Here is a 15,205-nt window from a genome sequence, read left to right as displayed (position 1 = left end):
GCCACCTGGGCAGAAGGCTGCCTGGCACAATACAGCATTTTAAAGTCAAATTTATGACAGAAGGGTGCATACCAGCTGGCCACAGAGAGTCAGATACGCTAGAGGCAAGAGGGCAAGCCCATGCCACAGGCACTATATGCCACCTCAATGTATACCATAGGCACTGTATGTTGCTGACTTCACTGTATGCCACAGGTACTGTATGCCACAGGCACACTTTATGCCACAGGTACTGTATGCCACAGGCACACTGGATGCCACAGATATTGTATGCTGCTGCACTGTATACCATAGGCACACTGCATGCCACTGACTTCACTGTATGCCACAGGTACTGTATGCCACAGGCACACTGTATGCCACAGATATTATATGCCACAGGCACACTGTATACCATAGGCACACTGCATGCCACTGACTTCACTGTATGCCACAGGTACTGTATGCTGCTGCACTGTATACCACAGGCACTGTATACCACAGACACTGTAAGCCACTGACTCCACTGTATTCCACATACACTGTACGCCACTTCCCTCTGCCACAGGAACTGCATGCCACTGCACTGTAACAACTGGAAAAACAGCCTATAGTGATCTTGAACACTGGGATGGGCAGACACACCTTCACATAGAGAAGCAGCTGCTGCCCAAACTCCACCCACCAAACCCCAGCTGTCCGGGCAGTCCTTTCATGTGACTCCTGAGCAGCCCCCAAGGTTCTTTAACTGAAGAGGGAAAAAAGGACACAGCAGAAAGCCTTAAGATTGATCCCCAGTTCCAACATACATATTCTGATTGGTCAAACCTGTTGCCAGGCCTCCAACTTGAAGTGATCCTCCTGTCTCTGCCTCCCGAGTGCTGTCAATATAGGCATGTGCCACCATGTCTGGCCCATAGTTGTTAAGTATCTTTACTATTACTACATGGACTGGAACAGGCTTTACGGAATATTTTAGTGCTTCTCAGTTACTCTGAGTATGGGGATATAAATTCCACAGACCTCACCATACACACAGAGCTGTAAGGTGGACACTTGGCTTTTAGTAAACACTGAGAAACTTTTATCAAAATAAAAAAGACCAAAACTTCAGTAACATCTTTAAGTGGGTTTGCATTTTATTTATCATACACAGCTTGACATATACACATACACACAGATGCACATAGGTATATATACATGTATATATATACACATACATGTATGTATACATATATGTAAGACTAAGACCTATGAATGATTTAATCAGTGGATGTTACAGTTTGAATGTGAAATTCCCCCCAGGCTCATGTACTTGAACATTTGTTCCTTAGTTTGTGGGGCTGTTTTGGAGCTTATAGATCTTTAGGGGCTGTGGCCTTGCTAGCAAAAGCAGGTTGCTGGGAGCGGTCCATGGGTCTAGCCTGAGTGCTCCACTTCCTGGTCCTCTATGATTTGACCATTCTAGCTAACAAGCTCCCACTGCCTGACAGTGCTGCCCAGCTGTGACGCCTCCTCCATGAGAGACTGTGTGCCCCGAAACCATGAGCCAAAGGAAGCCCTCCTCCCTTAGGCTGCTTCTGTCTGGAATCCTGTCCCAGCAACAGGGAAGAAATAGGATGGCAAGGCTTGGTATTTGCTTATTTGTTTATTTGATACGTATTTTGCTTCTGTGGAAGAACTGCTAACCTAGCCTGCTCCAACTTCTCCACTATTTGAACATAAGGCAGCTTCCTATCCGGGACCGACTGGGCTGGGGCTGTTATATTGGGGTGCTGACTAGGCAGTGGACGTTGTGCTGCCTCCCTGATGACTCCTCAATTATGGGGCCAAAAGCTCACACGGAGTCTGCAGAAGCAAGCTCCTAACCTTACACTCACGGAGCCAATTGCACAGAAGTCACTTGAGCCTGTTAGAGTGGGGAGCTCGCCCTACAAGGACACCCCGGTCTGCCACTAGAGACCTAAGATCAGAGGGCCTGCCTTTCTTATCCTCTGCTAGAAAATGCAGAGATGGTATGGGCCCTTGGGGAGAGTGCAAGCATAGCAACAGGAACATGCTAGCCTCCCGCAGTGAAGAACAAGGGCTTCAGTGGGAAATAGAGGAGAGATGAAGATGGGACCAGTGGGAAGCTGGTTGAATGAACTGACATGTACCACTCCTAAGCAGGTGTATTGCTCAACAAATGTTCAGATCTCCAGATGCAGCCGCAAAGGGAAATGCCACCCAATAGGAGAACCATAGCTTGTTCTGAACAATAACTGTTTCAAGTTTCTCAAATCATTTCTTATCTACGTTTTCAAACCTTTGCTCTTTCATTTCTTTATCTCTCCGTTTTTATTTTAAACACTCCTAATGTAAGCAACTGAGCTCAGATGGGTCAGATCTGCTGCCTAGGTGATGGTACTCTCAGGGTTCCAGATTGCTGACACATCTACAGAACGTTCTGTCTGGCAGCTGGTCCTTTCAGGAGCATAGGGAACACTCTCCAGAGCAGATTGTGTTCTGGGCCACAAAACAAGCGCCAATACTTTTTATTGGTTTTTCTTCATACTAGGTTTTGATCATATTCTTTCCCTTCCTTCAACTCCTCTCAGATCCTCCCCACCATCCTAACCATCCAACTTCGTATTCTCTCTCTCTCTCTCTCTCTCTCTCTCTCTCTCTCTCTCTCTCTCTCTCTCTCTCTCTCTCTCTGAAAAACAAAATCAAAACGAATAGTCCATTTTGTTGTGGCCAGCCACTGGTGAGTATGAGGCCACCATGAAGTGTGGTTGATATACCCAGTGTGGTTCCTCTGAAGAGAACAGATGTCCCCTCTCCCAGCAGGTATCACTTGCACATAGCTTCCTGGGTAGGGGTGAGACTTTGTGCTCACTTCCCCTTCTCAGTGCCGGAGTCTTGTCTGAGTTGAACTCTATAGGTCTTGTGCATGCTGTCACAGTCTCTGTGAGTTCATATGTGTATCAGGCCTGTTGTATCTAAAAGACAATGCTTTCGGGGCTGGAGAGATGGCTCAGCGGTTAAGAGCACTGGCTGTTCTTCCAGAGATCCTAAGTTCAATTCCCAGCAACCACATGGTGGCTCACAACCATCCGTAATGAGATCTGGCGCCCTCTTCTGGCCTGCAAGCATGCACGTAGGTAGAACACTGTATACATAATAAATAAATAAAATCTTAAAAAAAAAAAAAAAAGACAATGCTTTCTTGGGGTCTTCCACCACCTCTGGTTCTTACATTCTTTCTGCCTTCTCTTCTGCATAGATCCCTGAGCCTTGGAGAGAGACATTTGTAAAGACATTATTTAGGGATGAGTGTACCAAAGTCTCTCACTCTGCACACTGCTCAGTTGTGGATTAATTACCACAGTCTGTGTTAATTACCATCTACTACAAGAAGTTTTTCCAGTGAAGGGTGAGCAATGCGCTGATCTATGGATATAGCACTATGTCAGTAGGAATCGTTTTAGTGCTATGTTCCTTTCGTAGAATAATAGTAATAAGTTTTCCCTTAGATCCTATGACCTATCTACTTTCAGGTTCTTGGCCACTTTAGCGCGGGTTCTCATGGAGTGGACCTTAAATCAACTTTACAGAGTAGTTAGTTATTCCTAGAACATTTGTGCCACTATCGGGCCAGTGCATCTTGCAGGCAAGTCACCTCTGTAGGTCACAGGTTCATAGCTGGGTGATATCGATGATTACTTTTCTCCTCTGGTAGTGGGTATTATACCTTCCAGCATCACAAATGCTAGTCAGTAAGGGTAAAGTGTGAGTTATATATAAAGGATGACTCCTTTTCCTGATTGTATCTTGTAATTGAATAAATAGTGAAGTTAATTCTGAAGCATCAGGGATAAATTCTGCAGTCTCAATATGTAATACTACTCTTTCAGCATACTGAGAGTCAGTTACTATGTTGAGAGGTTCTGAAAAATCCATCAATACCAACGAATGTAGCTCAACAAGAGACAGGCAAGGTAATCCTTTGCCTCTGTCTTCGGGCAACTCCCAGAGGGGCCTCAGGCAGGCCCCCACAGCAGTAAAGCTTCTATTTTGGCACCAGCTTAATTTCTTCATGGTTGATGATGTAAGTAAAGTGTCCTTCAGCAATAGAGTCTTATCATCAGGTTGTGGAAGGTAACCAATATCATGGGTAATAGCCTGTTATGTTTGGAAGAGAAAATCTATGAGCTTTCTTTAACCAACAACTCCACAAGATGTAACCCATTTCTGATACTATGGTATTTGGTAGCATAAGATCTAGTTGGGACATTCTCTCCTTCATTAAATGGTAAATCCATTCAAACTTCTTTCATATCTGTACATATTTTAGAATGCTTCTACAGTAGTAGGTTCCCATATGACTTTTCAAAAGGCCACTATGGACATCAGTGCAAAGATTCTTCAAAAAGCTGAAAATTAAAGATCTATAAGGTCCAGCTGTACCATTCGTGGGCATCTTACTACAGAGATATTTGCTCACCCATGTTCACTGCTGCTCAATTCATAACATTCAGAAATTAGAAACAGCCGAGATGTCCATCAACTGGTACATTTACACAACAGAATATTATTCAGCTCTTAAGAAAAATAAAATTATTAAATTTGCAGGTAATGCCAGGTGGTGGTGGTGCATGCCTTTAATCCCAGCACTCAGGAAGCAGAGGCAGGTGGATCTCTGTGAGTTTGAGCCAGCCTGGGCTACCGAGTGAGTTCCAGGAAAGGCTCCAAAGCTACACAGAGAAACCCTGTCTCAAAAAAAACAAAAACAAAAAACAAAAAAAAGGAGGTGGAGAGAAATAGAATATATTTTATAAAAAAGACCTAGGGGAAACTGGAGAGGAGGATAAATGGAGAGGGGAATGAGGGCAGGTTAGAAGAGGAAATATGGGGAGGGACAGCTAACACTAAGACTCCAATACATTTTAAGGGATTAAAACCATACAAAGTATAGTCTGTGACTCCCATAGAACTAAATCAGATGCTGGTAACAAGAAGATTTACAAAACTAAAGATATCTGAGGACTAAGCAATCTGCTCCTAGATAAACCAAGGGCCAAAGAAGAAATCACAAGGAAAATTTTAAAATACTTTGGAGATGAATGGAAATGAAAATTATGTACCAAAAGTTGTCGCATTTTAAATACAGCTCACTGAATGAAGTGCTTATGTTCCCTATAAGCATAGGACCTGAGTTCAATCCCCAGGCCTCACATAAAACGCTGGTTGTGGTGGTGTGCCATCCCAGTGCCGGAAAAAATGGATATAGAAGCGCCCTGGAGCTGGCCTAATAAGTGAGCTCCAGGTACAGTGAGACCTTGTCTCAAAACACAAGGCGGACAGCAGCAGAGGAATGAGATTGATCTCTGGTCTACACACACACACACACACACACACACACACACACACACACACAAGTGAGATGCTTCATGCATTTATATTTACAAAATAATACAAATACCCTCTGTGCAGAAACCACAGAGTTATACCTACACTGTGTCAACATCTGTGTGAACCCTGTGTTCTTTACATGCACAAGAACACAAAGAGGAAGAAAACACAGAAGAGCAAATGCCAGGAGATGAATGAAGAGTAACTGGCATGTGAGGAATGTATTCTTCTTGGTTTGTCTCCTGTAAAGTTACAATGTTTTCATAACAGTTCTAAAATGCCTTCTTGTTGGTTTTGGCTCAGTCTCCCCTCCTGGGGATTACTGCCTGCTTTGGGTCTGTCACCAACAGCATCAGCACCTCCGTGTGGTCAGCCACAGCCCAATCAGCTTGCTTTTCAACCATTGAGAAAATGCTGACCAGCTGACATAGTGGTGAGGACGCTCCTGTTCGTGTCTTGGAGTAAATTCCCCATTTCTGCTCATGTTCAGGCCATTCAATACCATGAATGGCAAGTTTGAGAGTCCCAGTCCCCGAAGAAGGAGGACTGGAAGGTGAGTCAGCCGAGAATGTCTTAGAGGTGGAGCCACTTCCACGAGCTTGGACCATCTTGGTCATTCACCAGGTAAAGCTGATGTGAATCACCTCTGACTGGCAGATGCCCCAAAGGTGCCGCACACAGAAACAGGAATACGGTGGATCATCTAAAAGAGGGTGAAGACCTTAAGAGAGAAAGTGACAGGAACCTGCAGGGGCTATTGTCAGGCCTGAGTGTGAGTCCTTCCATAGCTAATTGTCAGGCCCCTGCTTCCTCTACAGTCCTAGGATACCAGCCCTGGTGCGGTAGCTAACAGCCTTTCCCAAAACCTGTCATCTCTACCTCTGGCCATTTCCAAAGAGTTTCCCTCCCCTCCATCATTTCTCCACACAAATCTTGCATACATTTAAGACTATTGCTGGGGCTGGAGAGATGGTTCAGAGGTTAAGAGCACTGGCTGCTCTTTCAGTGGATCCTGGTTCAATTCCCAGCACCCACATAGTAGCTCACAATTGTCTGTGAGTCCAGTTCCAGGGGATCTGGCACCCTCACACCAATGTACATACAATAAAATAAAATTATTTTTTTTTGTTTTTCTATGTAGCCTTGGCTGTAGACCAGGCTAGCCTCAAACTCAGAGAGATCTGCCTCCCTAGTGCTCGTGGGTGTGCAACCACTGCCTGGCTTAAAATTATTTTTAAAAAGACTTTATTACTGTTATTCAAATGACCTGAAGCCAAATTCCAGCAGACCATTTGTCCCACTTTCTGGGGGCAGTTGGCTTGGCCCAGGGTTCAGGGAACCACCCAGCACTCATCCAGGTTGAGGCCTCCTAAAGGGACCCCAATGCCAATCCCTCACCTTTCCTCACTCCTGGATTAGGTTCCACACTAGGAAGGCAGACTCAGGTTCCCTAACTAGCCCCCAGTGGAGACCTACCTTGCTGGTTAATAGACATGGTGTGTGTGTGTGTGTGTGTGTGTGTGTGTGTGTGTGTGTGTGTGTGTGTTCCCTCTTCTTGAACTGTGCTGGTGACCTAGGTACCCAGTGGCGTGAAGTCATACTTCCCATCCTTAACCTAGAAAAACAGAAGGGGTTCAAATATTCTCTATTCCCCTTCAGAAAACCCTTCTGAGTCTACCTGGAGGAAACCAAACACCCCTGCCTGCCCCGGCTTGTCTGGAATTCTTTTTTTTTTCTCATGTATTGGGTGGGATTGTGGCTGTGTGGCTGTGATTTTCTGGAGCTCTTTGAGAGTGCTGTCTGGACCCTGGGAGAAGAGGGCTGGGGAATGCACCTCAGTGGGTAGAGCGCTCGCCTAGCCTGCAGAAGCCCTGGGTTTGACCCCAGCACCAGATAAACCAGGTGTGGCGGTGCATGTCTGTGACCCCAGGGATCCTCAGATAGTGAATTCGAGATCAGTCAGGAACACTTAAGACTCTGTCTCAAAGACCACAGTAAAAGGAAATTTTTTAAAGGAAGGAAAGATCAGGGGAGAGAGAAAGGTGGAAGGGATTGTGTGAGAAAGGCTCTGAATGGCAGGCCCAGCAAAGTGCACTTGACCTTGCCTGGAGCTGACTGGGAAAGAATGAGGCCCCTAGACAGCCAAGTCACCTGGGTTGTGCACAGACAGAGGATGCCCTCTGAGTAAGGCTGTTTGGAGCCTTGGATACAGGGAAAATCTGGTACCTTGTATCCTGAGTCCCTCCCATCCTCACAGAGCAAAGGATCCGACTCCCAGCATCCTCTAGGGTAGATGTGGATAGACATCCATCTGCCCTGGTCTTGCCCCTCCAGGAGGTGGGAGAGTGATATGGGCTGTATGAACCCACTGACTTCCCCCTTCCTGTCCCAAGTCAGGAATCAGGAGTGGCTCTGGGAGGACACCAACAGGCATAATAACTGAAGGTGCTATCAACGCAGACATGCGCCCCAGGACTCCAGACAAAAACAAAAAACAAACAAAACTCTCAAAAGACAGGCATAGACGATGGAGGTGCAGACACTACCGGCCCCGACCTAGACACCACCACACCACCACCACCTCCACTACCACTGCCACCACACCACCACCACCTCCACCACCTCCACTACCACCACCACCACCACACCACACCACCACCACCACCACCTCCACCATCTCACACCACCACACCACCACCTCCTCCACCACCTCCACTACCACCACCACCACCACACCACCACACCACCACCTCCTCCACCACCACCACCACCTCCACCACCACCACACCACCACACCACCACCACCTCCACCACCACCACCACTACACCACCACCACACCACCACCATCTCCACCACACCACCACACCACCACCACCTCCACCATCTCACCACCACCTCCACCACCACCACCACCACCACCACCACCACCACCACCACACACCTAACCAACCACCACCACCAACAACAACAACAAAAACCACCACCACCTCCACCACCACCCCCCCACCACCACCACCACCACACCACCACCACCCAGGGCATCCTGGCTGTAATGTCTTCTAGCCCTGGCCACTGGATCAGCTGGAGGCATCCAGGACCCAAGGAAAAGGTCACAGCATCTTCCTGTGCCTCTGACTAGGGTTAGCATCTAGTCTGAACAACTCTCCTGAAGGGGAAGTGGGTAATGAAGACTACTTAGCGTTTCCTCACCAAAAAAAGACAAGCCGCAAAAATTCCAGCCTGTGCCACTGTGGATGGAGGTGAGCTGCCCCCATTGAAGCAATAGGAGGCAATTAAGTAAAATGTTTTCTGTAGCCTAGCTGGGGTTTCAAGTCTCTGCGGGGAGGGGGGGTGCAGTGTGCGTGAACCTTGACACTTAGGCTCCCATAGTGTGGGGACCCCGGAGCTGGCTTGGCTCATACACTAAAATACTGTAGACAGAATTACACTCCAGAGGGAGTGAGGTACGAACCGGGGACTCTACAGAGCGGATTCGGAGAGCAGGAGCTGGCTGGAACGAACCGGGGTCCAGGGAGTGGGCCTTGCCACCAGCTTAAGGAAGCGCCTTTCTACGGGTGCCGTGTAATTAAGTAATTAAGTTTATTTCCTCCGAAATAAAGATGAGCAATCATCCCTGCAAATTCTGGGCTTCGGGGAGTCTCCGAGCCTCACACAGAGCTCCGTCCCAGCCCTAGGTCGATCATGCACCTAGGATCCAGGAATCAGCGTGCGCGGGCTAGGGAGGATGAACAGGCGCTGTCCACCCCACCCTGTCCCTCCCCAGCCCGCGGCGCGTGATGGAGCCTTTGATGTCCTGGGTGGAAACACTCGGAGCCGAAAGCGTGGGGCGCCACCCTAGGGCGGGAGCGCCCTCAAGGTCCAGGCCTGGGTCGCCTCTGCGCCTCTGCTACAAGCCGACCGGCTGTGCGACGTGAGCCGGCGCTGGGCGCTCAGGGCCGCCTGCTCCTCCACAGCGCTGCGGAGCTCCGGGGGGTTCCAGCCAGCTCCTGCTCTCCGAATCCGCTCTGTAGAGTCCCAAAGCCCTTGGCCCTGTGACTGGTGTTGGGCGAGGGCTCCTGGCACCCGCAGAAAGGCGCTTCCTTTAGCCAGTGGCGGGTCCGCTCCCTGGACCCCGGTTCCTGAATCCCACCCACTCCCTCCGAAGTGATAATTCTGTTCACAGTATTTAAATGAATGAGCTGGGAGAAAGCGTTTTCTAAGCCAGCGCCGGGGGTCCCCACACTGCTCTAGGAGCCTGAGTCAAAGTCCCTGCACACTGGGGTCCCCGTGGAGACTCGAAATCTCAGCTAGGCCACAGAAAACATTTCACTTAATTACTTGGTACTTCTTCAATGCGGGCAGCTCACCTCCGCCCACAGTGGCACAGGTTGGAATTTTTGCGGCTTGTCTTTTCTCTGCACCCGTGTTTCAACCTGGAAACAACATAAAAGATGAAGGACTGCGGGGTGGCTATGAGCCCCCACCCCATCTTCTCATCTCCGAGGGGAAAGGACACAGGTGAGAGATCCCTCATTTCACCCAAGGGGAAATGAGGCCTCATCAGATCTCAGGCTGGCTCCCAAGCACTGGGCCTCCAATGAATGGCCTGGGGTTGTCACTACCACACTGGGCGGTTTTAGTTTTGTTTGTTTGTTTGTTTTGTGGTAGAGTGGTGCTCTACATGTTCTCTGGAGCCCTATAGGACCCAGTGAGCCTGGCAGACTCCCCTAAAATAGCCCTGATAATGGCCGCTCTGAGATGTCCAGTCATCTTCTGTTGCTGCTGAATAAATGAGAAGGGCTGAAAGGGGCAATCAGGAGGGAGACACCGAGAACTCTGGAGAAGACCCAGAGGCCACTCTCTTAGGGTAAGAGCCAGAGGCCTGTGCCCTCTCAATCCTTGTCTCCTTCCCAAGACCTAGGCTGAGCTCCCTCCAGCTCCAACCCCCAAGAACTCTTTAGGCAGAGACACCTGGGTCAAGGAATATGGAGGAATTTTCCATGACCCTTGGGTTTCATTTACAAACCCTCCCCAGCCCAGGAGCTTCAAATCTGAGAAAATCAGTGTTGTGGAAGACTTCCAGGTCATCTGTGACACCTCAGTAACACACACACACACACACACACACACACACACACACACACACGCACAATTAATGGAGTAAGTTTCCCAAGGGGTGCTGGGAACACTTGTGGTTGAACACTGGTTGAACTGGCCAGTGCTCAGCTACCAACCCCCACCTCTGCTGGACCAGGAGAATGATTTTCTAGTCACTGGAATCCGTCACCTCCTAGCATTCAATAGATTGCCAGTGGAGCCTGTGGCCCTGCCTCAAGAAGAGGGGACTTGACCATTAACAACCTACCTCTGCTCAAAAAACAAAACAAAACAAAAACAAAAACAACTCACTAAGAAGGAAGCAGAGGGAAAGCTGGGAGGAAATTTTTACATACTGCTTTAATCCAAATGGGTAAACTTGTGACCTTTGTATTAATCAAATAATTTGTCAGAATTTTGTATCATGGGTAGAATCCTCAACCTACAAGATGTAGAAGTGCATTATCTGAGTAAAACTGTATGTGACAGAATCTCAGGAATCTTTTGTTCATCAAATATGGCAGTCGTGATCTTGAGAATTCGAATCCCAGAAGGCCAAAGCCCCACCCTGAGCAGAGGTGCAGGAAAGTGAGGAGGAATCAGAATTCTAGAAGAATGAGGCATGCAGGACAAGAAACCCCTGAAGACCTGGGGGCTTCTAGCCATAGTGAGGGGAGCTGAAGTCAGGAAATCGGAGGACAATCATTAAAACATAGTGTAACCAACATCAGACAAATCACAAGAATGAGGTTCTTCTGGTCCAGTACAGTCGATCTGCTACTCACATTTTGGAAATAAGGAATATAGTAATTGTGGATTTATTAAGACCCAGATCTTCCAATAAGACATCCCTATGTGGGAATTCAAGTTAAATATGATATACTGCAGAGCGCAGGAAAGGCAAACAAAGCAAGCCAGAGAAGCAGCCACTCCCAACAGTGGAGCCGGTTCCAGGCACAATGTCTTAGTTCTAGCATCTTTATATATAGTACCCTTCTATTGTTTACGCTCATTAACTGTGTGTGTGTTGCACTAGCCCTGGCACAGGCGCACACACCCCCTACATCTAGGAGTCTCTCTCTCGGTCCTCAGACTTTGTGGGAATTCCCTTCACCCACTGTGCCACCTTGCAGGCCCCTTAACAGCCTTTTAGATGTTTAGCAGATGTTTATAGCCACAAGACTGTATAGAGCCACGCTGAGATGATGGTCCAGAATTTGAAATCTGGAAATACAAATCTTGGAAATATGGATAACCACTAGTTCAAAGTTTGCTTTGGGAAAAAGAAACAGGATTTTCCCGGCTTCTTCAGAAGGAAACTGCAGGGGGGAGGGGCCGCAGCAAGTGGAAAGCCCCTCTGCATTCCCTGGGACACTCCTGCTGGGGGAGGTCTTCAAGCAAGCCCTGGTCAGCTGAGGGAGAGGATCTGGGCTCCCTGCCTCTCTTTCCCAAAGGCAGCCACCCAGTGTTCACTGGAGAGAGCAATAAAACCAGAAGGCCCGGCCACCCACGTTAGACCTCAGCCCTCCACAGTGTCTCTTCCCAACCGGGCACCTTCCACTGGGCTCTGCACCCACAGTTCCCACCCCTTGGAGAGGTACGTCCTGCCTGGTGCCTCTGGCTTCAAGGTCAGAATATTAAGACTTCAAGCCTTAGATTCCTGAGATGGGAACGGAACAGGTCCCCAGAAATGGCCAGAAAGCGAACCAGCCTGCGGGGCTGCACCCCTGGGAGTCACTCTTGCACCGAATCCTGCCAGAGGATGGCAGAAATCGGACACCTTGGAACAGTCTTACCCTTCCCAATAGAGTTGTGAACTGAACGCAGAGCTTCCACCGGAGCCTTCACCCTTAGGCCTCTAGGGCCGGCGGGCCCACTCTGGCCGCGGAGTACCGGAGGAAAGGAGCCAACTGCTAGAGTGCAGGAGCCCAGGCAACACTCTACAGCGTGTAGGGAAGGGTCCCAAGCCGCCTAAAGACGGGCGATGCGGTGGGGGAGACTTTCCTAAACACTTCTAGAGATAACGAAACCTCCGGACAGTCTAGGAACCTGGATCCAAAAAGGTGAAGTGTCTACCTGTGGCACATTCTAGAACAGGAGCAGGCTGCAGGCTCCTAAGGGCAGCGAAGTTGCTGCGGCCCTGGGAATTCTCTTCTGAAAAAGAACTGGACCGGAGAGTGGGCCGGGTAGCACAGACCTGGGTTAGGAAAACATCCCAAGAACTTGCTATTTTCCTCCGCACAATAAATAAACGCGCCCCACCCTCGTCCAGTTCTTACCCTCTCTGGACAAGAAAATGCAGTGAGCCCTCTCTCCGCCTCAGACTCCCAACTTTCCGCAGAGAGCGACTGAAAGAAATTCGAGAGTGATGAGACCGACACCGAGATCTGGACTCCCAGGGTCTCAGTCTCCCGCTTGGCGCGCAGAGAGGGCCGGGGGCCCCGTATCTCCAGGCGCCCTCCCCGCTCTGACGTTGGTGGGGCTCCCGCTGAACCGCCGCCGCTACCTGGGGAGGTGTGCCAGCCAACGGGGGTGGGGGTGGGCAGTCGGGGGCGGGCAGGGAACCGGCTACGCCCCGTGTTCGCTGGCGCCTTTAAGGAGGAGAAGCGGGCAGAGGGAGGAGCTGGCCCAGGTGTGTGCAGGAGAGCGCCTCGCCGTCCGTACTCCGGGCTGGAGTCCAGGGCTGCAGAGCGAGCGGAGCAGTCGCCCGCCACCCGGCCCGGCCCGCTCGCCTGCCTCGCCGCTGGCCTCGCCACTCTGCCCTGGGCTTGGGCTGTACCTTCGCCGCAGAGGTGCGGCATGGGCGGCCCCGGCAGGGGTGGACGGCGCCCCCACTGACTGCCCTCGCGCGGGACCCCAGCCCGCAGCCTCCTCGACGGTCGTCCTCGGACCCGAAGGGACTCCTAAACAGCTGTCGCCATCTGGGCCTCGGAGTCACGTCCGGACCCCCTGATCGCCTGGCACCAGAGCACCAAGGACCCTCGGGCCGGTGCCCCGGACGAGCCGTCGGTGAGCGCGGTGCGCCGGGCCCCGAGGTCCCCGTGCCTGCAGCGCTTTCGGTGCCAGTCGCGAGAACCCGGTGTCGGGCTCCCGGGGTTCGGGGTCCCGGGCCGGCGCGGCCGTCTGCAGCGGCGGACGACGGGGGGCACGGGGGACCGCGGCGCCATGACGGCCGAGAGCGCGCCGCCGCCCCCGCCGCAGCCGGAGGCGCTGGCGGCGGTGAAGGAGGAGCGCGGGGAGGCGGCGGCGGCGGGCGCGGGGGTCCCGGCGGAGGCAGCGGGCCGCGGCGCGGGCGGACGGCGACGCAAGCGCCCCCTGCAGCGGGGGAAGCCGCCCTACAGCTACATCGCGCTCATCGCCATGGCCATCGCGCACGCTCCCGAGCGCCGCCTGACTCTGGGCGGCATCTACAAGTTCATCACCGAGCGCTTCCCGTTCTACCGCGACAACCCCAAGAAGTGGCAGAACAGCATCCGCCACAACCTCACGCTCAACGACTGCTTCCTCAAGATCCCGCGCGAGGCGGGCCGCCCGGGCAAGGGCAACTACTGGGCGCTCGACCCCAACGCCGAGGACATGTTCGAGAGCGGCAGCTTCCTGCGCCGGCGCAAGCGCTTCAAGCGCTCGGACCTGTCCACCTACCCGGCCTACATGCACGATGCTGCGGCTGCCGCCGCCGCCGCCGCCGCCGCCATCTTCCCGGGCGCCGTTCCCACCGCGAGGCCGGCCTACCCGGGCGCCGTCTACGCGGGCTACGCGCCGCCGCTCGCCGCGCCCCCGCCCGTCTACTACCCCGCCGCGTCGCCGGGGCCCTGCCGGGTCTTCGGCCTGGTTCCCGAGCGGCCGCTCAGCCCGGATCTGGGCCCTGCGCCGTCTGCGGCCGGCGGCTCGTGTGCCTTCGCGGCGGCGGCGGGAGCGGCCGGCACCGGGAGCTTCCAGCCGGCGGTGTGCGCGGGCGCGCGCCCCGTCAACCCCGCCGCTTACGCCGCCGCCTACGCGGGCCCCGACGGCGCGTACCCGCAGGGGGCGAGCGGCGCGCTCTTCGCCGCTGCTGCGGGCCGCCTAGCGGGACCTGCCTCGCCCCCCGCGGGAGGCGGCGGCGGCGGCGGCGGCGGCGGCGTGGAAGCCGCGGTGGACTTCTACGGGCGCACGTCGCCGGGCCAGTTCGGAGCGGCGCTGGGGCCCTGCTACAATCCCAGCGCGCAGCTCGGAGCCGGCGGTGGCAGCGCCTACCACGCCCGCCACGCCACTGCCTATACCGGCGCGGTGGATCGGTTCGTGTCTGCCATGTGAGCCGCAGGTAGGCACGAAACCTCACAGACTCCAAGACGTTCCAAAAGATGTTAATCCCCGGAACCGGTGGAGAGGACTAAAAAGAGGGTTGAGACTTGCGTGGAAGGCCCCTGAGGACCGTAAGGACACTATTCACAGACCAGATTTGCTGCGGACGTGGGGAAGCTACAGCCGCGTTTGGACTGGCACAAGGGACCCTCGGTAATGCGAAATTCCAAAGAGCATGCCTTTCTGCCGTTTTACTAGGCTGTAAAGGGTGGAGAGCAGCTTAGTTGTCTACACCAGAATGCAGGATCCGAACTGTGGTGGTGAAGTCTCATGGCTTCAAAGTGTGCGGTGCTGCGCCAAACTCGGGCTTTCTGTATGCTCGGCCTCTTGTATTTTTGACTACCTTACTATAATAAAAGGCTCGGACAGTGCCTTTCTTCTTAAAGAGAGAAC

At 52.1% G+C, this 15,205-nt stretch overlaps 1 protein-coding gene across 1 annotated transcript; it reads left to right on the top strand.

The window, feature by feature from the left end:
• Positions 1-13,636: 13,636 nt before the first annotated feature.
• On the top strand, positions 13,637-14,915 carry Foxe1 (forkhead box E1). Its single transcript, XM_052717777.1, has one exon. The coding sequence runs from the start codon at positions 13,637-13,639 to the stop codon at positions 14,762-14,764; it is 1,128 nt and encodes a 375-aa protein (XP_052573737.1). The 3' UTR covers positions 14,765-14,915.
• The last annotated feature ends 290 nt before the right edge of the window (positions 14,916-15,205 follow it).

The sequence above is a fragment of the Peromyscus californicus genome, unplaced genomic scaffold, assembly GCF_007827085.1.
Source record: "Peromyscus californicus insignis strain IS unplaced genomic scaffold, ASM782708v3 Scaffold_5__1_contigs__length_169319896, whole genome shotgun sequence".
Taxonomy (NCBI): domain Eukaryota; kingdom Metazoa; phylum Chordata; class Mammalia; order Rodentia; family Cricetidae; genus Peromyscus; species Peromyscus californicus.
The sequence above is the reverse complement of the archived record's forward strand: the minus strand, read 5'-3'. Positions and strand labels throughout refer to the sequence as shown.